We start from the raw sequence: 24,080 nt of genomic DNA on the forward strand, positions 1-24,080 counted from the left end.
GGGGCGGGATGCTTCAGATTCTAGAGAGCACTTGATTGGTCAAAAAATCTGATAAGAAGCTGAAGTGTAGAGTGATGAATGTTTATATCTTCTAAATGTGAATTTTGTCACGTTTTTGTGCACTAGCTTGTAGATAACCGTACAACTATCACACTCATACTAAAAAAAAATAAAAACTTCCATTTTGATTTCATGGGGACTAATGTATAGTATGTGCGACCCTCTTCAGTTGTGAGGTTCCACAGATGTTTATTTCTTATTGACTTTGGTTGCAACCAGGAGTCTTCTTTTGGTCTCTTTTGTTTGTTTCTAAGTGATAAATATTTAGTTACAGGTTTTTGACTTTGTTTGAAGTTAAAGAAAAAAACTACACAACAGTTTTACAACTTTTTTGTTGCAAAAATAGACACATTTATTGGATATTTGTCCCCGTTTTCCTCACTGGAATGAATGCTTGGTTTTCCACCAGTAGTGGACGTGGCACACTTTACCATAATATAAATAAACCCCAGTTTTTAAAGGAACACTCCACTTTTTTGGAAATAGGCTCATTCTCCAATAAGTTGATTTTTACCGTTTTGAAATCCATTCAGTCGTTCTCCTGTTCTGGCGATATCACTTTTAGCATAGCTTAGCATAGATCATTGAATCCTATTAGACCAATAACATCACGTTCAAAAATGACCAACGAGTTTCCATATTTGTTGTATTTAAACTTGACTCTTCTGTAGTTATATCGTGTACTAAGACCGGTGGAAATGCAAAGCTGCGAGTTTCTAGGCTGATAAGATTAGGAACTACACTCCCATTCCGGCGTAATAGTCAAGGAAGTTTGCAGCCGTAAAATGGCCGAAGCAGGCGGAGTATTATCAGAAATGAGTTCCCAGCTAGTTTAGCATTTGCACATGTGCTGCGTGGTATTACTGCTCCTGCTTCGGCCATATTACGTATTTTTCAGTTTTCTAAACATTGTGTCATCACTGACACCTTATGTTTGATTAGAGGTATGTCATAAAGGTGTGTAGCCTACTTAAATTGTATTTAAAAAAGAAAACGAAAGAAGGAAATCGAAGTGGAATCAATATGCATTTAGGTGGATGACGTATTTCCGAGGCGGAAGTGAATGGTGCGGGCTAAAAGAAACACAACTGTGCAACACGTGGATAAGGATATGCTTAGCGTAGAGATAACATTTTGATATATTGTTTCGTTTCTTTTGTGTCTTTCTGTGTTAATGCGTAATCTGTTGCAGAAACAGCCAAAGGCTGTCAAGGGTGCGCAAATCAGATATACTCGACATTATTCAAAGTCTCGCGTGGTAAGAATACATGACAACTATCAGAATATTAGATTAAATAAGCATGGCTCTCAGTAACGAAGAAGACACAACGCAGCTTGCATCGCCGAGAAAGAAGAAAAATGTACCAGTTGTGGCGCGCGTTACAGATCTGATCGACACTGATCCGCACTCGGAGCTCATCTTCGAAACTCCTCCACCTGATGTTGTCAACTCTATTAATGAGTGTTTTGAGCAATTCACCAGCACCTTGGAGAAAAAAAGTGATGCTCCAGTCCACGAACCTTCTTCAGACAGGTAAAACAAGACTTGTAATGGAACTTAGACGTGCGTCTGCGTTGCTACTCTTAATCTTTTGAATTTTTTGCCTCATATACACTGGAATCAATTGAATCCAAGTTTATTAGTTAATTTTACTCGGCCCTTATTCCTGAAATTACACTGTAACATCTTAACGTGTTTAACCAAAGTAAGAAATGTATTATGACTAATATTTACATTTTATTATTTTAAAAATAAATAAATTTAATGTAGTACAAATATATCTTTTAAATATTCATAAGTAAAATGGTCTAGTGCAGCAGATGTTTCCAGCTGTGTGTGCCTTAATTGCTAAACAGACTTGTGTCTTGTGATTATGATGATTTAAGTGATCTTTTAGGTTTATTCAAAAATAAAACCTGTAAATATACATTTAGGTTCTAGCTTAGGCCATTAAGTGGTTTATAGAATACTAATAGCCAATTCTAAATGTAACTGGAAGCCAGTGTGACGACCCGAGGTCCAGTGTGTTATACTCATATTTTTTGTTCTAGTCATTGTCATTGCATAGTCATTGCAAACTGCAGCTGTTAATTTTTTGAGGACTCAATTACACCCCACTAGTGTGTAAAAGCATGAATGAGTTTCCCTAAGTCAGACTGGATACTAACATATAATTCTTGTTATATTTTTGAGATGACAGAATGTATAGTTAGAGACAAGGTCAGACTCCAAAATCACACCAAGTAGCTTTAAAATTCACATCCGCTTGTTAAGTCATGAATACCGTGCCTGAATTCAAGCTTCTGCTCCATTTCAAGTTTCAACAGCTGCTTATGAGCACTGCATTTATAGCACAACTTTAAGATAAAATACACTGCAGTCTCTTGGCACACTGATTTTTGTATTATAATTTTTTTTTTATTAAATATGAACTTAGTTAGAGCTTTGTTTTACCAAATTATCTTCTTTTATAAAATAGGGCTGTATGATTAACTATATTTTTAATCTTTACCACAAATTTCTAAAGCTTCTCTTGATTTTTTGTGAAATCAGGTCAAAATTTCAAAATCTAATTATGACAAGTTTGAATTCAACCATTAATTTTACTGATTAAAATTTTTGACATGGCCTTACTCAGTCAATATTAAAAATATCAAGGTTACATTTTCACAGAATGTGCTTTACCTTATGAAGAAAACAGTAAATACCCCCAAAATGACTGGGTTTCCACAGGCAGGGTCACATTTAAACATAATCACCTGCGGTATTTGCAATATATCTAGACATTAATCTCAACTGTATTTTTTTGTGATTGTGGTGGTTGAAAAAAACATTTATGCAACCTCCGTGCTACAATACAAAGTCTTTTTTGTTGTTTTAATAGAAAAAAAAACATTAACATAATTTGGAATTATTGTTATATGGGATTTAATTGTTTTAGCTTTTGAGAGAAGCCACTTAAAGTTTTCATAATGCAGAGAAATAAATTAAACTAAACCTTACAGTTCACTTGACATTTCGTCACCTTAGAATTATAAGGTTCTATCTGCATTCTGAGCACTTTCGAGATATTGAGCTTCAAAGTTTTTGCGTTCCATAGACTTCTGTAGTTGGAACCATTTTTGTTTTCTACAAAAGGCCCCAAATGTACATAGCTTACAAAAGAAACATTAAATAATGTAAATAAGTTGTCACAGAAAAAGAATATGTGAATAACTCAATTTTGACCAAAATGTCAGATAGAACCTTATAATTCTAAGGTGACGATTTTCTTAATTTGCGCACGTGAGTGCAATAATTCTAATGAAACGTAAAATTTCTCAAATATATTTCTCAATATACTGTATAATTTGTGAGTAAAATAATAAGGGTTATTAGTTTAATCATTATTGTGTAACCCTATCATAAAATTGTAGTTTCAGTGTACTGCTAAGTTTCCAAAAAAAAAAAACACACATACTTTTTTTAATGGTTTTAAAGAAGTCTCTTCTGCTAACCAAGCCTGAATTTATTTGATCCAGAGCACAGCAAAAACAGTAACAGTTTATGTAATATTTATACTATTTAAAATAACTATTTTCTATTAAATTAAATATATTTAAAAATGTAATTTATTCCTGTGATTAAAGCTACATTTTCAGCATCATTACTCCAGTCTTCGGTGTCACCTAATCCTTCAGAAATCATTCTAATAATGCTGATTTGATGTTTAAGAAACATTTTTTTAGTCAAAAAATAAAAATAAAAATACATTTTTTTGTTCAGGATTCTTTGATAAATACAAAGAGCACCATTTATCTAAAATTTAAAGCTTTTGTAACATTATACACTATACCATTCAAAAGCTTGGAACATTTGAAGTGGATCAAAACTAGAGGTCGACCGATATGGGTTTTTCTATAGCAGATGCCGATGTTTAGAGGTCAGGGTCAGCCGATGGCCGATATGTGCTGCCGATTTTTAGGGCCGAAGTTCTTCCCTTTATTTGCATGCTAAAATGTCACACTAATAATAAGTGGATGCACATCATTTCTAAACTTAACATCATGAACAATGAACACAAGGAACCATCTTTCGGATTTTGATTTTGTGCACTGCCCAGTATTATTATAAAAGATTTAACCAAAGTTAACCAAACAATTCGAACTGACCAAGTATTAAAGGTCCCACTTTACATTAGGTGGCCTTAACAACTATGTACTTACTTTTAAATTAATATAATTTGTTACAGTGTACTTATTGTGTACATACATGTTTTTACATTGTATTTATATATTTTTAAAAACCTATATGTAATTACATTTGTAATTAATTTCTGTAATTACCACTGTTGAACCAACCCTTACACCCTAACCCACCCTGAAACCTACTCATACCACCAAACCTGCCTCATACCACCAAAAAGTGTTTTGCAATGCAATATGACCACATTAAGTACATTGTACTTTAAGTACATAATAATTAAGGCCACCTAATATAAAGTGTGACCGTATTAAATATATAAAACAGATAATATAAAAACTGTTAATCATTTACATAAAAGTTTAAGAGCTGAGATTAATCTGAAACTTTAATGTTTTAAATAAAATTTTGAATACAGACATTTTAAACGATTTATATAACTGAGAGGACCTGCCAGCAGATGGCGGCAAGAGACTGATTTAATTACTGAATCATATCATTCATTTGATTCGTTCGAGCAGCTGATTCATTCCTGAATAAAGCAAATGACTCTCTATGAATGAGAAATTGAATCATTTCACTAGATTAGTTTAAAAACGCACGTTAAACGAAACACCGCTGTGTTTAAATGGAGATGCACAGCGGCTCAGTTGTGACTTGTTTCAGAATACTTTTGATGACAAGAAAGAGCAAAATCTTACTTTTGACGACGAAATAAAGCAAAATCAGGCAATAGTGTAATCCGCCTGCCACCCACCCGCAACCTATATTTTTTCTCTAATTTACCTAACCGCACACAATCTTCCTATTACAGTTATTCTAATTCTTAGTTTTGTATGATGATATGATGAATGGATGGTGCATTTTAACAGCTGATTTTCCCATCGCTGCACACTTATATAGGCTTAATCACTCGTGCTTTTAAGCCAAATCCATGCTGAAAAAAAACGTTTACTGACATCTGGACGTGACCATATATGTATAAACTCGCAGTGTCTGAGGTGACGTAGAGGACGGTGCGGTGCGAGAGCATCAGGGGCAATCATCAAAATATAACGGTCGTGACCACATAACTCAGGTTCAGATTTTAGAAAATGTAGTTAATGTTTGCATCATTATTGATTTATCTCATGCACGCGCGACCCACCCACAAGTAATTAGAATGCATTTTATTATTACCAGACCCGCGGATAATATAACCACCCTCTGTGCATCTCTGTCTCCGAGCGGGATGGAGTATCACAACGCTGCATTGTTTGTGAGAGCCGCTGCCTTCTTCACCCCACGCACAGAGTGAAATTCTCCGACTCGGATACAGGAAAAATAAAACAGAACTTATAACTAGGGTTGGGTATCGTTTGGGGTTTATTCTATACCGGTGCCAAATCGATACTTTTAAAACGGTACCGGTGCCAAAACGGTGCCTGAACCGATACTTTTTAAAAAAGCCACAAAATGGTGGATGACACAAGAATATCTTTTTATTGGACAAAAAAGGTTCTTTAAAATGAAAAATGTATTAAAAGTTTAAAGTATACATTAATATATAAGTAAATACAAAACACAACAATAAAATCTAAGACACCTAACCCAACTACAATAATTTAACAGCTTCAAATTTCAGCAATTCTTTTGCAGAAATATTACCATATTTGCCTTCTCTGGCAAAATAGAGCACCTCTCCTGACTTATTGCATGTCCTGGTAAGACTAGGGCAGGGGGCAGGGTTGTGGCTAGAAGGGGTACAGCTCTGACCTGAAACTAACAATGAAATTAATTGTTCTACCTAAAAGATTGTGTTTTTTTTTATGTCTACACCAGCCCTTACTATTATACATAAAACAGTATTATTGTTGTACATTGTGATAAAAATAACGTTAGATTGATGTGCGCATGCCCAGTGTTCAGATCTGTCTCCATTCTAGTCTAAATCTTTTTTCTCTTCCTATAGGTGGAAGGGTGACCAAATTGTTAGTGTAATCTGTTACGTGTCATGTCATGAAATGTTTTTAATACAAAAACTGTCTAATGTGTAGGGTTGTTCCGATTCTGATACTAGTATCGGAAATGCCGCCGATACCACAAAAAAATCTAGCATCGGAATCGGCGAGTACTTGAACCCACGTACCGATCCGATACCATTTTCTTAAGATATAAGTTATTCCCGCTAGCAAATCAGAAGCCAGTTCTTCTTCGCGGCTCAGAATGCAAACAGTGTTGCCACAAGCAACCACTGTTTAGAGCAGCGAAGAAGAAATACAAATGTGCTAGCAGTTTGTCCGCTAAAACGGCGGCATGTCTCATATGTAGGGCTTTATGATTTCTGCAATGCGGAAAACACGGACGGAATCGCGGAATCCAGTCAAAATGGAACTTACAGTTTAACGCGGAACGTCACGGAATTTGTCAAAGTTTGATGCATTAATCAAAGGTAGTTCATTACACTTAAATCAAATCGTGATATGGACTAATATTAAGCCAAAAACCGACTGTTTAAATATGAATTAATGCGTGGTTCTGTGTTAATGAATTGTACAGGCGCGTGGTTTGTTTACTCCTTGTAACTGAAGCGCGCGGGACACTTGCGGTAATATTAAAGAGCTCCAGACTGTGACCAATTTTTCTGCCAGTGTTACTAATTTTCGTGAGCGGTCACACTGGCGCGACCACCGCGTTGTTCAACTCATAAGCTCTGCCATTTCTGTCTCAGATGAGAAACATAAAATGGCACGCGAAACGAAAGTGAAACTAACACGACACGTTTGAGCTGCTCAGCGCTGACCGTTTATCAGCTTGGACTGCAATGCAAACAAACTTGCACAAACCCCGAACAGCTTTATTCGGGAGCCAACGTTGATTTTGCAACACTGTTACTGCTGCGAGATGCAGTGAGGAGCATTTGAAAATGCCGCACAATGAATAAGGTTGCTGCGAGATCTAGTGAGAATCTTTCAAATTCTGGCCAAAATTCTCTGTTATAAACAGGGCTGATGTACGTCAGAAAACCAGATTAGTAATACTAACTATATGAAAAAATATTACTGTCAAATGTATGTCATATAATAAAAATACTCTAGTTCACTGTATATGTCATATAATAAAAGTTCAATGTATGTCATATAATAAAAATACTCTAGTTCACTGTATATATCACTGTATATTTGTTTTATTAAGAAATAAGTCTGAAGCACACAATAAAATAATTTATTAGTATTATCTACAGCTGTATATACAATTACACACCCAGGTATCGGATTAGTACTCGGTATCGGCCGATACCCCGAGCCCAGGTATTGGAATCGGTATCGGGAAGGAAAAAAGGGTATCGGAACATCTCTACTAATGTGATCACAATTTCATTAAAAAAAATTAAGTTTAGTAAGTTAGGTCTATTAATTGTAATGATTTAATTTCAGACAACAAATAAATTATATAGAGAAAGTGAGCAAAGTATAAACGGAGCTTTTTGAAACTATTTGAAACTATTTACGAATTAGTAAACCACTTGTAACGGTCTGGGTGTCTGTCCCTTTAAGGCTCGGGTTTCGGGGTATTTCCCTTGCACTGCACTCAAATGTATATGCGGGAGGAATCATCCTCCTAATCGTTTTTTGTTGCTTCTTCCTTTTAATAATAACCCCTTTGTTAATGGTGACTGGCTTCGTGTGGTTATTAAGTAACGCACAGTGATTCACTCTTTCGAATCGCTCCTATCGGATCGCGAATCATTTTATTGAGAACAGAACTTCAATGCGTGTATCGCGAATCATTTGATTCATTTAGACGATTTACATCAGGACGTAGGAGAGCTTCACGGGATATTTTATCCCAATTCAGCAGAGGCAGGGATGCATAGACTAGAGCAAATCGCGCCCTGCTGATAGTGCCAGCTGATGTCCACAAACTGTCAAACACGGTACATCCCTATGCTTTCAAGTTTATTCCATGTGCCCTCAAATGTTTCATTAAGTTTGACGTGTTTCCCCCTTTACACACAACTGTTGTAAAACATGTGTTGCATGCCGCGTTGTCTGAATCATTTTTTGTGAAATATAGCCACACTTTAGAACATTTAGTTTTTGGAATTTTAAGTTAAGCGTGTTTAATGTAACGTTAGCTAACGACAGACCACCTGCTGCAGTCAGAGCAAGAGTAATGATAGGTTCTGAATTCACGTGCTTCTTGGATGGTTTCATTTCCCGACGATTTGTGCTTTTAATTTGAAATGTGAAAATGGGCAGATGTCTTGGATTTGTATCATCAAAGCTTTCCGACGTTCACGTGAGTTTTCTCATTCAGGAAATAATTTTTGCGATCATTCTGACACCCCATGAATGCAGTATTTAAATTTAACTAGCGATCATGCATGTTGACAAATCAAAGCTTCTTACATCCGTGTCATAGCACCAGAAGACAAATATTTCAAAAGACAGTTCAGACACTTAAGTGGCACCGAAATGAGGCACCGAAATTTGCGTTGTGTTTCGGTCCGGTACATACCGGTTATATGGGTTTCGGTACCCAACCCTACTTATAACACAAGGGCTAATATGTTAGCAAACAAGCTGCTGAGCATTTTCGACTACAGTCTTTAAACTTAACTGCAAGTAAGCAAACCTTTAACCAGCCGTAGCATTATGTCAGTTCCCGACGGTTGCATATATGGCCATGGGACTTAGAAATATTAGAATTTAAGCCTTACCTTTATCTCTCAGAACTGTTATTGAATCTTACAAAAGTTTTGGCTTGGGTCCTTCACAGTAGCGCTCCACTGCACCAATAACAGGGGGCTGCCCGCAGACGTGCCTGACTTTAAATCGGCGCTACTAAACACGGAAATCGGCCGATGCCGATATATTAAAAAATAGCAAATATCGGCCGGACGATATATCGGTCGACCTCTAATCAAAACCTTTAATCAAAGCTGTCCTAAAAATAAAAGACTACCTGTTCTTGTCTTAGGACAACTTTGAACTTTTGAAAATCCACTTCAACTGTTGACTACTGCATATGTACATTTGTCTACTGACAAAGAAATGATCAGTCTATCATTTAAATAGTGAGTGACAGAATAACAACAAAAAATAGTTATGAATTGATTTACATTTTAATGAGTAAAATAGGTATTTGACCCCCTCGCAAAACATGCCTTACCAAAACTCTTGTTGACAATCACAGAGGTCAGACATTTCTTCAGGGTTTCCGCGGGGCATTAAAAAGCATTAAAAGTCATTAAATTGATTTTGTGAAAATTAAGGCCTTGAATGGCATTAAAAAGCATTAAATTGTTTTATACAGGCATTAAAACTTTAGATAGTGTTGAAGAAACAAATATTACCAATTTATCTTGAATGTAGCCTGTATAATTAATAACTTTGATTCACTGTCGCGAAGTATGATAAACACGGAAGCAGTTTGGTAATTGCTTCTGGCCGGTCCAAAATTGTGTGACACAGACTTTTTAAGAGCGGCCAGTTTTAGCCTCTAAGAGTTCAAAGTTTCTGAAAATTTTCTGTTCAGAATTGATATTTGAAATTTTGAAATCTGCGAATACTGTTCTTTTATAAAGTCTTTATTTTGTTTTGGGGGTTCACTAGAACATGCTCTCATGCTTGAAAAACACATAATTTTTCACATAATTTACATTATTACGATAGGTTGAAATGATGGGCTGATAATTTCTCCCCAGGCTGGCACAAATGGCTCGATTAGTTCCGGGTTTGATTAAGATCTGCCTTGTGATTGGTTAGCAGTCCCACTGCGTTGCAATTGGCGAACAGCTTAGACGGTGTTTCAGTTCTGCCACGCCCCTTCCCAAAGCAGCAATTCCGTGTACCACTGCGCATGCTAGAATAAAGTGATTCTTACGGTTTGAATATGGATATTTTTCTCACAAAAACACATCGGATCGCTAAAGGGGCTTTTACTCACGAAATATGGAGTTGCTTCGGATTTTTATCTGATGAGACTGGAAAACCTATTGATGACGAAACAACAGTCTGCGGGGAATGCCTACAGAGAACTCAACTAACGTTAAAGGGAACTAGCAACCTTCGGACGCATCCCACATTTCAAGGTTAGTGAAATTTACTTACCTTAAATTTACCTTAATATTTGAACATGTCCTGTTTAACATTTCAGTATGTTTTATACATCTGAAAATGAGGCATTGCACATTATTTATGCTCTCTAAAGAGAGGGACTGAAAAGATTTTAAATAATTAATAACTTTATATATGATATGTACAAGGTTATCTCTCAGTCTGTTGCTTTTTTTGTCCACCTTCTGGATCAAGTGAAACGGTTATGAGAATCTGCGACAAAGTTATATTCATTAACATGACGGCATTTGCGGTCTGTTCTTGTCAGCCCTTATAATTAATTCATAATTAGGGATGCACCGAATGTTCAGCAACTGAAATTATTTGGCCGAATAAGCGAAAAGGCTGAATAAATTATACCGAACAATGACGTGACGCGATCAAATACAAGCGCGCACTAATGCGGCAAACATGTCAGCAATGTGGAAGCGTTTAAAATTGTCTGAGATTATTATTGTATTTATTCTGACAGCATTTTTTTAAAGTCCAAAGCGTGAGGAAAATCTGCACTGAAACAGTGTAATGAGAATCATGCATTAATCTGCAGAGGTCTTCATGCGGGTTTCCGCCAAAATAAGTTCATAAATGTTAGTATTGTAATTTTACTGTTGTTCTGTAAAATAAAATAAAAGTAACACGTAAAATAAAAGTCAAATAAAAAAAGTAAAAAAAAAAACAATCATTACAACAGCTCTATTAATACATTTATTATAAAATTCTGCTTTGCTCAGCAAGGCTGCGTTTATTTGTACATTAAAAACACATGCCTGATTCAAGAAGGGGGTCTTAAAAATGGCCAAAGAATATTATTTTACTAACTTTTTAATTTTGAAGTTAAATTGTGCTTTATTGGTAGGCTATAATGTCTACTAGAATGTTAAAAATGTTCAGTGGTCACTAAATATTTTTTAATTGTTGTTTTGTAATTGATTTTTTTTTCTTTAAAAATCAAGATAATGCAAGAAATGTTCATGCATTTTCGAACGAGCATAATCAAAGTAATTAATTAAATGTTTACTTTTTTCAGAATCAGAACCATGCTACCTTATTGGTGCCAAAAGCCATACAGCTACACCTGCCACCAGCAAGCTGCAACCCATCATTGACAGCCTTTTTGAGAAATCCAAGAAGTATGAAGCTACATCGAAAGAAGCAGCTGTTCTACACAGAGCTCTGGCCGAGTTCACTTGTCTTCACCAAATATGAATATGTACAGTGGAAATGTTTGAATTTAAGCAGCTAGTTAAGAAGCTCAACGGCAAATATGAGCTGCCCAGCAAGACCTTTTCATGAATAATAAAATGCCAAAAATTGTACACAGAAACTAGAAAGAGAATAATGAACAATAATAAATAAAAATAATAAACATGCATGGCACATTGAATTACCGTAGTTGCTTCATGACTAGCATCTATGTTCCTGAGTTTTTCAAATAACCAGTTACTCATTCTCATTAAAAAATAATTCTGGGGACAATTTGGTCTGTTTTTATTTATATCTACGTATTTCTGAAAATTGGCTTCATTTCATAGATTTGAATTATGAATAAATGCAATAACGAATGGTATCGTGATACTACTTGGTATCATGAAACTTCAGCTGGTATAGTATCGTATAAATATGTATTTATGGTATCGGGTTTTCTATTTCAGATAAATGTTGTTCTTTTGAACATACTATTCATCAAAAAATTAGAATCATTTCTGAAGGATGTAATGACTGTAATAATGCTAAAAAAAAAGTCAGCTTTAAAATGACAGGAATAAATGACGTTTTAAAATCTACATAGAAAGTGTTTTCAAATAGTAAAAATATTTCAAAATTTAGTTTTTACTGTACTATGGCTCAAATAAATGCAGGCTTGGTGAGCAGAAGAGACTTTTAAAAAACCATGAACAATCTTAGTGTTCAGAAACTTGTGACTGGTACAGTATGTTCTAATTTTAAAGTCTATCACTTGAACATGTTTTCTCATGCTCTGCATCATATCTCTGCATTCCCCTGTATAGTGACTCTGATGGATGGCTGTTTATGACACAGTCTGTGACTAAAGCAGTCCAAACTATAAGACGACATAAATCAGAGTCCATCTGTGATTCTGGCAATGTGAGAGACAATGGAGACACTGAAAATGAGAGGGAAAGTGGATGTCATCGTGCGGAGTGCCTAAACAAAAGAAAATATCTCATCGAATTTGGTCCTCGAAGAGCTATTTTTCCATTTTTGAAGAAACCAAGACAGCACCTGCCCCTAAGGAAGTACCACATTCTAGAGGTGACGTTTATTTATGTTATTAATTTGTATATACATCTCATGTCATTTTATAAACTTGGATTCTAGAACATTAAATGGTGCATCTAAAAAAAGTACAATACAAAAGCTGTCCCCTCCGTCGGACCGGTCAAAGCTGGCCTGTGTGCTCTCGAGAAATTATACACGTGTGAATATCTATATCTGCAGTAGACTTCAACAGATGATTTTGCTAAACTAACATTATACCAATACAAGAAGACAAAGGTGTTAGCTAACACAACATTAAAAATTAGTACTGTTTAAAATCCTGTTATATTGAGTTGATACAGTTTTCAAAATGTTTCCAACTCTGACTTTGAACCAATTCTGTGGAATGGCCCGTGCATATCTATGGTTTTGATAACACTGTCATTGCATGTTTTTAAATAGTGCATTTTTTTGTTTTTTAGAACTCTGAAATGGGAGGATTCTTAAAATGCGTAAAGAAAATTGAGGAGGGATATGTGAACAAAGAAAGAGCAATCAGTCCATCTCTGCTGGAGTCTGAGTAAGATCTAAAAACAAACAAATATGTAGTTGTAAACCAAATATAATCTTTTTTTTAAGTATAAATATACTTTGTTTCAGGCTAAGTGATAACTCTGAGGAAGACGACCACAATAGCGATCATGAAGTCACAATAGTGGTATGTAAATACTGCCGACCTTGCGTAGTACAGAACATGTTAATTATTTTACCAAAATAAGAGGGATCATAAAAACATATTTATTTAGTACTGACCTGAATAAGATATTTCACATAAGACATTTACATATAGTCTACAAGAGAAAATAATAACTGAATGATCTATAGATATTTTTTTTTGTTGTTGTTGATTTAGTGATCGTTGTTTTTGAGTCCTGAACAGTTAAACTTACTACTGTTCTTCAGAAAAGTCTTACACATTTTTTTTTTAGCATTTTAGTGTATTTGAAACCTTTACAACAATGGCTGTATGATTTTGAGATTCATTTTTTTACACTGAGGACAACTGAGGGACTCAGTTAGATATGCTACTATTACAGAAGGTTGAAACGTAGGTTGAAACGTTGACTGATGCTCCAGAAGGAAAAACCATGCACAGCTGGGGGTGTAAACTTTTGAACGGAATGAAAATGTGTACATTTTTCTTACTTTGTCTGAATATTGTGTGTGTATGTATGTTTATGTATGTATGTATGTATGTATGTATGTTTATGTATGTATAATGGGTTTTTTTTTTTTCCATTTAGTACTGTTCAGAAGCTACAGAAGATATTTATATGTTACCAGTAGACAAAACAAGTTAAATTTACCCTGATCTTCAAATTTAAAAAAGTTTTCACCCCTGGCTCTGATTTGTTTGAACCTTCTGTAAAAGTTGCATGAGTTCTCAGTGTAAAAAGATGGATACAGTCATTGTTGGAGTGGGTTCTTACAAAAATGCTAAAAATAGTTCAAAATCAGCTTGGACCAGAATGACTTGTCTAAAGAACAGTGGGCAGTTTGAGTGTTGGACAAGGGACTCATGAACAACTTTCACTAAACAAAAAAAAAAAAAAAAAAAAAAAACACACCCAGGTGTGGATCATTCAAGTAATAACACAGTATTAAGAATCAAGAGTATTTAAAATTTCAAACAGGGTTATTTCTATGAATTCAACTATTATTTTCTCTTGTGGACTATATGTAAATGTCTTTTATGTGAAATATCTTACTCTGGCCAGTACTAAATAAAAAAATAGCATCCATTTTCAATAATCCCTCTTATTTTCGAAAAAGTAATTATTTAATTTAAACATTTTGCAGATTCAGCAAGGTGTATGTAAACTTTTGACTTCAACTGTATATATAATTTTTGTTTAATATCTTCTAAGAACAATTTCTCCTGTAACATCTAGATGCATTTATGTTGAAGAAATTATATTTAGTAGTCATTGTAAAACGTGAAAATTTGACAGTACTACTACTTTTTTTTTTAAATAGATTAACTTTCATAATGCTAAGAAATGTTTTTTGAGAAGCATGTTAGAATGATTTCCAAAGGATCATGTCATACTCGCTTTATCTATTGATTTTATTACATTTTTTTCAGGATAGAGAAATTTTTGTTCCAGGTTACTTCAAAGGAAACAAGCACAAATGGCTCCCCCAATCCTCCTTGGAGATGCGGATCCAGGATTCGCTTTTAAATGACAATGAACAACAGTTAATCATCACAAATGGAAAAGATAACAAGACAAGTGCTTCTGGTAAAAAACAATCAAAGAAGAAACACAAAGATCCCAAAAGCAAAGGTATAGTCAGGACATCATCAAAATCATCTGTCGACTCTCTCTTTAAGGAGCAGGAAAAACAACATGAGACACAGGAGGTTTTAGCTGCATGTTCAGATGCTGAACATTCAGATTCTGCCCATTGCAGCCAACGACTTACCAAGCAGATCGTCCAGTGTGCCAAGAACTTGCATCATTCAGTGGTAATTGAAGAGACACAGAGAAACTCTATAGAGTTAATTACAGAAGCAGCAGTTCATATAGAGCATGAGGATGATGTGAGGTCTCCATCTCAAGTGGACTTGCAGTCTACGAGTAAACAGAAAATGAAGAAAAAGCACCAATTAAAAGGGCAAAAGGAAGCAGAGCCTGGTTCAGATACTCGTAGTGTGGACAATGTTCATTTAGTTGAGATGGATCAGTTTAGTGACTCACAAACTACTGAGAAGACACCCAAAAGAACAAAAAAGAAGAGAAAAGACAAAGACTGGACAAAGAGGGCAAATGTAGAGGACGAAAGTGGTACAGACATTCTCTTAAATGAAACTTTTGAAGTTCCTGTCACCAAACAACCTGAGCATATGCAGACATCAGAGGATATCACCGGATGTCTGTCACCTTATGTACCTAGATTAAAATCAGGGAAAAAGAAACAGAAGAATGGCTGTGAAGAATCTCAGTATGAATCTATTGATTTTCCTCTGGATGTAAGTTCAGTGTCTCAGTTTGATAATGCGATTACAGAACCAGCAGTAGAGTATGAGAATGATCTGAGACCTAACAATTACCTGCCCACCAAAAGCAATTCAATGTTGGCACCCCAAGGGGGAGACATTTCTATACAGAGTTATATTCAACAGACTGACAATGACTTTGGCTCACAGGATTTATTCAGGCCATTAAACAGTCAGAAACATAAGACCAATGAATTTCATAAAGCTGCATCTATTACAGCGAACACTGAAGAGAGTGATCAAGACAGTGATGTAACTCAAATAGAGACAGAAGGACCATTTAAATCCATATTTGGACAAGGAACCACTAGATGGTCGGATGGTGACACCCATGCACATGAGGGCGACAAAACTCAAAGAGAGACTGAGGGGCAATCTGTGTCCGTGTTTGGGGCAGGAACACCAAACAAGCAGTTTACAACTCAAGACATGTATGGTACCATACACCCAGGATACCAAAAGACAGACCAAAGTCCTATTGGGCTAAATGCTGAACTGCTTTCAAGCAGAGAGGAAAAAGTCAAGAGTGACTATAAAAAAAGAGAAACAATGTCAAGGTCTCTTAAGGATTCTGAAGATACAGGTGTAGAAGAGACTGTGAATGTGCAACCATCATCTAAACATTTACCACTGGCTGATGAACCATTAAGAGAAGTTTACTCAAGTCCCTGTGTGAGGCACATCTTGGGTAAACAAAGAGCGAGGGCAGAGATGGAAACCGATGTCCCAGAAAGTCCTTTGTTTAAAAATTATGGACTGAGCTTTATTAAAAGAAAAAGAAATAGAAAGGATAACATGGGTGCAAGTGATTTGATACAGTGTGATTCAAATGTAGATGTCAGCTCTGAATCTCCAGTTGATAACATCACTGGAGATAAAACAACACCAGGAGAGAACGAGAAATCTTGTGAAGTGAACAATAAAGTAACAAATGAAGAGCAAAGGGAAGCATCAGTTTTACATTTAGAGGAAACATCAGAGCTCTTGGAGGAGAGTATTTTATCTATGGAGGCAGACAACACTGTTACTACAAAGGTTAAGAGAAAAAAGAAGAAAAAGTACAAATTAAACGAGGATGAAGATGAAACAGTTCAGTTCAGTGAGTCACAATCTACTGAACTGATATCCAAAGTAACTAAAAAGAAGAAAAGAAAAGACAAAGAGAAGACTAAGCTGCCATATGTAGAGGAGAATAGTGCTACAGATATCCCATCAAGTGAAACTTTGGACTCTGATAGGCCTGCAGAGTTGAGAGTAAATGAAGTGAATCAAACCAGTGAAGCTCCAGAGACTGATCTACCTGAGACATCAGAAGAAATCACAGGATGTCCAACGCCTAATGTAACTGCATTAAAATCAGTGAAGAAGAATAAAAAGAAGAAAAGGGATGAGACTGAAGAGCCTGAATATGAACCTGTTGATCTGGATGGGAGTTCTGTGTCTCAGTTTGATCATGTTGCCGAACTCAAAGTGGTTGAACAACAGGATGATCAGTTCTTTAAAGAGAGGCCAAGCGATAAAAACACAGCTGAAATTTTGGAAGGTAATACACCACATATTTTGAAGGTTGCCAAACATAAAAAGAAAAGTCAGAATTCAAGGCCTCCATCTCAAAGTGATGACATTGCACTGGAGAAACAAGCAGAAGAACTCTTGGAAAAGAAAAAGATGAAAAAGCAGAAAGAGCATAAGAATGCAGAACTTACTTCAGATATTGGTGACAATGTGCAGTTGTTAAAAAGGAGGAAGGAAAAGTTGTTTCAACACAGTGAGTCACAAACTATGGATTTACTGTCTAGAAAAACAAAAAAGAAGAGAGCAAACAAAGACAAGGAAAGAACAACAGTTAGCTCATCAAATGAACTTTTGGAGCACATGGACGATGGACATTCAGAAATAAGAGGAAATCTGATTCAGTCCACAGAGGACACTGAGAACAATCAGCTTGAGCATTTACAGACAGAGGAAATCACAGGATGTCTGACACCTAATGTAGCTAGATTAAAATCAGGGAAGAAAAAGAAGAATGGCTGTGAAGAATCTCAGTATGAATCTGTTGATTTACCTCTGGATTTAAGTTCAGTGTCTCAGTTTGGTAATGTCACTGATAGATCAACTACTCTTGAAACTGTTGAAGAAAGACCAAGTGATGTTGTTGACCATACAGAAGCGGAATTAAATCATGCTGAGCGTTTAGATTCTGTCCAGTATGCAGAGAACTTGGATAAAGATCATTTGGAGGTAATTAAAGGGAGACAGCGAAAAACTGTAGAGGCGGTTACAAAACCACCAGTAGAGCATGAGAATGACATGAGACTCAACAATTACCTGCCCAACAAAAGCAATTCCATGTTGCCACCTCAAGGGGGAGACATGCCACCTCAAGGGGGAGACATTTCTATACAGAATTATATTCAACAGACTGACAGTGACTTTGGCTCACAGGATTTATTCAGGCCATTGAACAAATGCAGCTTTATGAATTTGATTGGTCTTAAGTTTCGGACTATTACAGCGAACACTGAGGAGAGTGATCAAGACAGTGATGTAACTCAAATAGAGACCGAAGGACCATTTGAGTCCACATTCGGACAAGGAATCTCAAGATGGTGGGATGGTGACACCCATGCACATGAGGACAACAGTGACAAAACTCGAATAGAGACTGAGGGGCAATCTGTGTCCGTGTTTGGAGCAGGAACACCAAACAAGCAGTTTACAACTCAAGATGTGAACAGTACCAAACATCTAGAATCCCAAAAGACAGACCAAAATCCTGTTGGGCTAAATGTCGAACTGCTCTCAAGAAGAAAGGAAAAAGATAAGAGTAACAAAACAAAGAGAAAAACAATGTCAAGTTCTCATAAGAATTCTAAAGATACAGGTGTAGAGGAGACTGTGAATGTGCAACAATCACCATTACCACTGGATGATGAACCATTAAGAGAAGTAAACTCAAGTCCCTGTGTGAGGCACATCTTGGGTAAACGAAGAGCGAGGGTGGAGATGGAAACAGATCTCCCAGAAATCCCTTTGTTTAGTAATGGCAGTCCAAGCTTTATTAAAAAAAAAGCAAAGAGAAATGATAAAATGGGTGCAAGTGGTTTTATACAATGTGATACAAATGCAGATTTGAGCTCTAAATCTCCAGTCAATGACATCTCTGAAGATAAAACACCAGGAGAGAAGGAGAAATTTTGTGAAGTGGAAAATAGAGTAACAAATGAAGAGCAAAGGGAAGCATTAGTTTTACATTTAGAAGAAACATCAGAGCTCTTGGAGGAGAGTATTTTATCTGTGGAGGCAGATAAAAGTATTACTACAAAGGTTAAGAGGAAAAAGAAGAAAAGGTACAAATTAAACGAGCATGAAGATGGTGTAGAAAATCAGTCGGTTGAAACAGTTCAGTTCAATGAGTCACAATCTACTGAACTGATATCCAAAGTAACTAAACAGAAGAAAAGAAAATACAAAGAGAAGACTAAGCTGCCATATGTAGAGGAGAATAGTGCTAAAGATATCCCATCAAGTGAAACTTTGGACTCTGATAGGCCTGCAGAGTTGACAGTAAAAGAAATTAATCAAACCAGTGAAGCTCCAGAGACTGATCTACCTGAGACATCAGAAGAAACCACAGAATGTCCAACGCCTAATGTAAATTCATTAAAATCAGTAAAGAAGAAGAAAAAGAAGAAGAAAAGGGATGAGACTGAAGAGCCTGAATATGAATCTGTTGATCTGGATGTGAGTTCAGTATCTCAATTTGATCATGTTGCCGAACCCGGAGTGGTTGAACTACAGGATGATCAGTTCTTTGAAGAGAGGCTAAACGATAAAAAAACAGCTGAAACTTTGGAAGGTAATACACCACATATTTTAAAGCTTGCCAAACGTAAAAAGAAAAGTCAGAATTCAAGTTCTCCATCTCAAAGTGATGACATTTTTAAACTGGAGAAACAAGCATCAGGCTCCCAGTCAGAAAGTGCAGAAGAACACTTAAAAAAGAAAAAGATAAAAAAGCAGAAATTAAAAGAGCAAAAGAATGCAGAACTTGCTTCAGATATTGGCGACTATGTGCAGTTATTTCAACAAAGTGATTCACAAACTACGGATTTACTATCCAGAAAATCAAATAAGAAGAGAGCAAACAAAGACAAGGAAAGAACAACAGTTAGCTCATCAAATGAACTTTCGGAGCACATGGATGATGGACGTTCAGAGATGAGAGGAAATGTGATTCAGTCCACAGAGGACACTGAGAACGATCAGCTTGAGCATTTACAGACATCAGAGGAAATTACAAGATGTCCTTCCCCCAATGTAACCAAATTAAGCTCAGGAAAGAAAAAGAAGAAAAAAAGGGATACAAGTGAGAAGCATCAGGATGAATCTGTTGATGTGGAGTTGGATGTGAGTTCTATGATTGAAAGAAGGCCAAACACAGTAGAACATGTGGAAAACATGAATTCACCTGCCCTTTCGGACAGCACGTTTACCAGTAAAAAGAAAAGGAAGAAAAAGCACAAATTAAAAGAGCAAGAGGAAGCAGAGCCTGGTGTAGATACTCACAGTGTGGACAATGTTTATTCAGTTGAGATGGATCAGTTCATTGAGTTACAAACTTCTGAGATGACACCTAAAAGAACAAAAAAGAAGAGAAAAGATAAAGAGAGGACAAAGACGGCACATTTAGAGGACAATAGAGGTACAGACATCCTGTTAAATGAAACTTTTGAAGCTTCTGAGACTGAACAACCTGAGCATATACAGACATCAGAAGAAATCACAGGATGCCCATCACCTAATATAACTAAATTAAAATCTGAGAAGAAAAAAAAGAAGAATGGCAGTAAAGAATCTCAGTATGAATCTGTTGATTTTGCTCTGGATGTCAGTTCAGTGTCTCAAGAAACTGTTGAAGAAAGACCAAGTGATGTTGTTGAACTTACAGAAGCTGAATTGAATGACACTAAACACAAAAAGAAGAGGAAACGATCAAGTTTGTCTGGTAATAACAGTTCTGATGCCCAAATGCAGGAAACTGTCGCACCTGAAAGGAAGAGGAAGAAAAAAAGAAATTCCGATTACATCACAAATGTATGTGGTGAATTGACTTTGGAAAGTTCTGATCATACAGTGCCTCAGAAATCCAAGAGAAAGAAAAACAAGGAAATGAGTGAAAGCACAAGTCACGTACTGGATGATAGTGCTGAACTAGAAACCGTTCAAACAAAGAGGACTGACTCAACACAGACCAATGTTATTACCTCACTGGGAGATTATGTAGATACTAGTAAGAAAAAAAAGAAAAGGTAGACAGATACTGAAAATAATATTATAGAACTCTCCATGTCTCAGAACACTGACATGTTGGGAAATGGAGATGACACACCCAAAAAACCTGAAAAGCAGAAGCAAAGGTGTCATGACAAAGCAGGTTCTGTTCAAACTGACTGTAATGTTAATATCTTTGTTCAGTCACACAGAAAACTTAATGCATATGAAGAGAATAACCTAAACGAGGGATCTTGGGCAAGAGAACAATCATTGTCTGAGACTGGTGATGTGATGTTGCGCAAAAAGAAGGGAGGAAAGTTTGTCCGTACTTGATAGCTAAAACTCTTCAGTGCACCATGGAAATGTTTGGGAATCACAGAGTGACATTTAAAACGATGGTATATTAGTTACATGGAAGAAGGAAGAGGAGAAAAATTAAATGGAAAAAATGGCAGTGGTTGATATGTCATGGCTTTAGAGCTCATTTGAACTGTTTCAAAAGAAAAATAATCTTAAACTCTCATAGATTTAAGACAAGCTGTTAATCAAAAATGTTGGTAAAAGATTTTCAGTTCATGATAAATGGTCACAAAAATTTGAAGTGAAGTTTACAACTGAGTACAAATGTAAATGTTGTCAATTTATTTTTAAAGACTTATTTGTGAGACTTTATTTGAAGCCAGATTAAATAGACACTTGTATATTATTATTATTATTGTTACTTGTGTAGATGATTAATGTTCTAGTCACAATGGATTATTTTCTAATAAACAAAGCATTTCATTTGGTTTATTCAGTTATTGTGCAGCCAATTTATATGCTCTAATCTAGAGCGCTGTATCCTTTTTTTATTATCAGAATCAGAGTATATTTATACATGGTCAATGTGTTTGGTCAGTATAATTGTGCTGACATTTTGTACATTACTTTATGCTTGCTCTGCTTCAGAGAAATAAAAACGGGTTTCCCAGTGTTATAAATGCATCTTTACTGACCTGATCCATTTTTTTTTTTCTTTTTCTTTCTCTTTATTGAAGAAGTTCACAATTTACAGATAATTTACTCACCCCCTTGTCATCCAAGTCGTAAAGAAATTATGTTTTTTGAGGAAAACATTTCAGGACTTCTTTCAGGGATTATGGTGCCTGTGAGTTTGAACATCCAAAATGCAGTTTAAATGCAGCTTCAAAGGGCTCTAAACAATCCCAGCTGAGGAAGAAGGGTCTTATCTAGCGAAACGATTGGTTATTTTCTAAAAAAAAAAAAAGTTGACAATTTAAATACTTTTTAACCTCAAATGCTCGTCTTGTCTGGCTCTGCGTGTACTCTGTGTATTCCGGTTCGAGTTATGGTAGGTTGAAAAACTTCCATCTTGATTTCTCCGCCAACTTCAACTTTTACCTCCTCTTCTTTTTTTTTTTTCTTTTTTTTTTGTTTTGTTAAAGGGCGTTTGATGATCTTTGTAAACACTGGGTCGGTACTTCTGCAGCAATGTAGGATGATTTTGAAGTTGGAGGAGAAAATGAGATGGTAGTTTTTTCGACATACCCTAACCGGAATACACAGAGTACACGCAGAGCTAGACAAAACAAGCATTTGTGTTGTTGTTGTTTTTTGTTTGTTTGTTTGTTTTTGTAGAAAATAACTGATCGTTTCAGTAGATAAGACCCTTCTTCCTTGGCTGGGATCGTTTAGAGCCCTTTGAAGCTGCGTTTGAACTGCATTTTGGAAGTTCGAACTCGGGGGCACCATAGAAGTCCACTATATAGAGAGAAATCCTGAAATGTTTTCCTCAATAAACATAATTTCTTTACGATTGAAGAAAGAAATACATAAACATCTTGGATGACAAGGGGGTGAGTACATTATCTGTACATATTTGTTCTGGAAGTGAACTTCTCCTTTAAGAGCTGGAACAATTTGTTTGCATGATTATATTTTGTGTGCTAATACTTTCATGACATTGAATTTGTTTTGATGGTTGTTGACAGATGTTGTTAGCTACCCGAAAATACAAATGGTCATCTATTCACCCTCAAGTCAATCCAAAACCTGTATAACTTTATATCTTCTGTGGAAAATAGGAGATAATTTGAGAAATGTCTCTGTATTTTTGTGAATAGCTTATGTTTTAACAAAAAAGTAAGTCGGTTTGGAACAACATGAGTGAATAAATGATGACAACTTTAATTTTATGGTAACTATTCAGAATCTGCAAAATTTTAATTTTACTAAAATAAGAGGGATCATACAAAATGCATGTTAATTTTTATTTAGTATTGACCTGAATAAGAGATTTCAGATAAAAGACTTTTACATATAGTCCACAAGAGAAAATAATAGTTGATTTTATAAAAATGACCAAGCTTACATATGCTTGATTCTTAATACTGTTACCTGAACGATCCACAGCTATGTTTTTTTTTAGTGATCATTATGAGTTCCTTGTTTGTCCTGAACAGTTCCTTCAGGTCCCACAAATTCTTTGCTTTTTCAGCATTGTGTATTTTAACCCTCTCCAACAACGACTTTATGATTTTGAGATCCATCTTTCCACACTGAGGACAACTGAGGGACTCATATGCAGCTATTAAAGAAGGTTCAAAAGCTCACTGATGCTTCAGAAGGAAAAACGATGCATTAAGATCCAGGGGTGAAAACTTTCGATGTGTACATTTTTCTTATTTTTTTGAATCATGTTTCCTTCTGAAGCATCAGTAAGCGTTTGAACTTTCTATGATAGTTGCTTATGAGTCCCTCAGTCGTCCTCAGTGTGAAAAGATGGATCTCAAAATCATACAGTCACTGTTGGAAAGGGTTCAAATACACAAAAATGCTGAAAAACCTACTGTAGGTTAGGCCTACTGTATTAAATCCCATTAACCTACTTAAATTTTGCAACAGGATAGACAGAAATAATCAATAGGCCTAGTGAATTGGAGTAAATACTGTTCTGTGTATTCTATTCACTATACAGTATGTAGATTTAAACCTTCATTTTTTCAGTTGACCCACTGTTTAGTTTGCATATAGGTGCATAGGCCACCTGCTCGCGTTTATTATTTATTTTCCGCGTATCATCTCCTGTGACATTATGACCACACAGCCAACATCATAATCGCTCGATAAACGCGATTGTGAAACCCGACCCATGCGCGTTTAACGTAGATGACACACG

General features: G+C 35.8%; 1 protein-coding gene across 1 annotated transcript; it reads left to right on the forward strand.

Moving 5' to 3' along the window:
* The first annotated feature begins 1,181 nt into the window (after positions 1 to 1,181).
* pho (phoenix) lies at positions 1,182 to 21,886 on the forward strand. The gene is made up of 5 exons (XM_073839466.1): positions 1,182 to 1,594; positions 12,354 to 12,618; positions 13,047 to 13,144; positions 13,225 to 13,282; positions 14,711 to 21,886. Exons 1-5 carry the CDS (start codon positions 1,362 to 1,364, stop codon positions 20,939 to 20,941), a joined length of 6,885 nt encoding a protein of 2,294 aa, XP_073695567.1. The 5' UTR covers positions 1,182 to 1,361; the 3' UTR covers positions 20,942 to 21,886.
* Positions 21,887 to 24,080: the final 2,194 nt, after the last annotated feature.

This window comes from Garra rufa, chromosome 5, assembly GCF_049309525.1.
Source record: "Garra rufa chromosome 5, GarRuf1.0, whole genome shotgun sequence".
NCBI classification, from domain to species: domain Eukaryota; kingdom Metazoa; phylum Chordata; class Actinopteri; order Cypriniformes; family Cyprinidae; genus Garra; species Garra rufa.

What these genes read in the sequence shown, in the direction of transcription:
- pho (XM_073839466.1), top strand. Translation starts at nt 1,362, where the DNA reads ATGGCTCTCAGTAACGAAGAAGACACAACGCAGCTTGCATCGCCGAGA. An exon ending in GGAAGTACCACATTCTAGAG is followed by an intron (nt 12,619 to 13,046) that starts GTGACGTTTATT and finishes TTTGTTTTTTAG; the next exon opens with AACTCTGAAATGGGAGGATT. An exon ending in ATCATGAAGTCACAATAGTG is followed by an intron (nt 13,283 to 14,710) that starts GTATGTAAATAC and finishes CATTTTTTTCAG; the next exon opens with GATAGAGAAATTTTTGTTCC.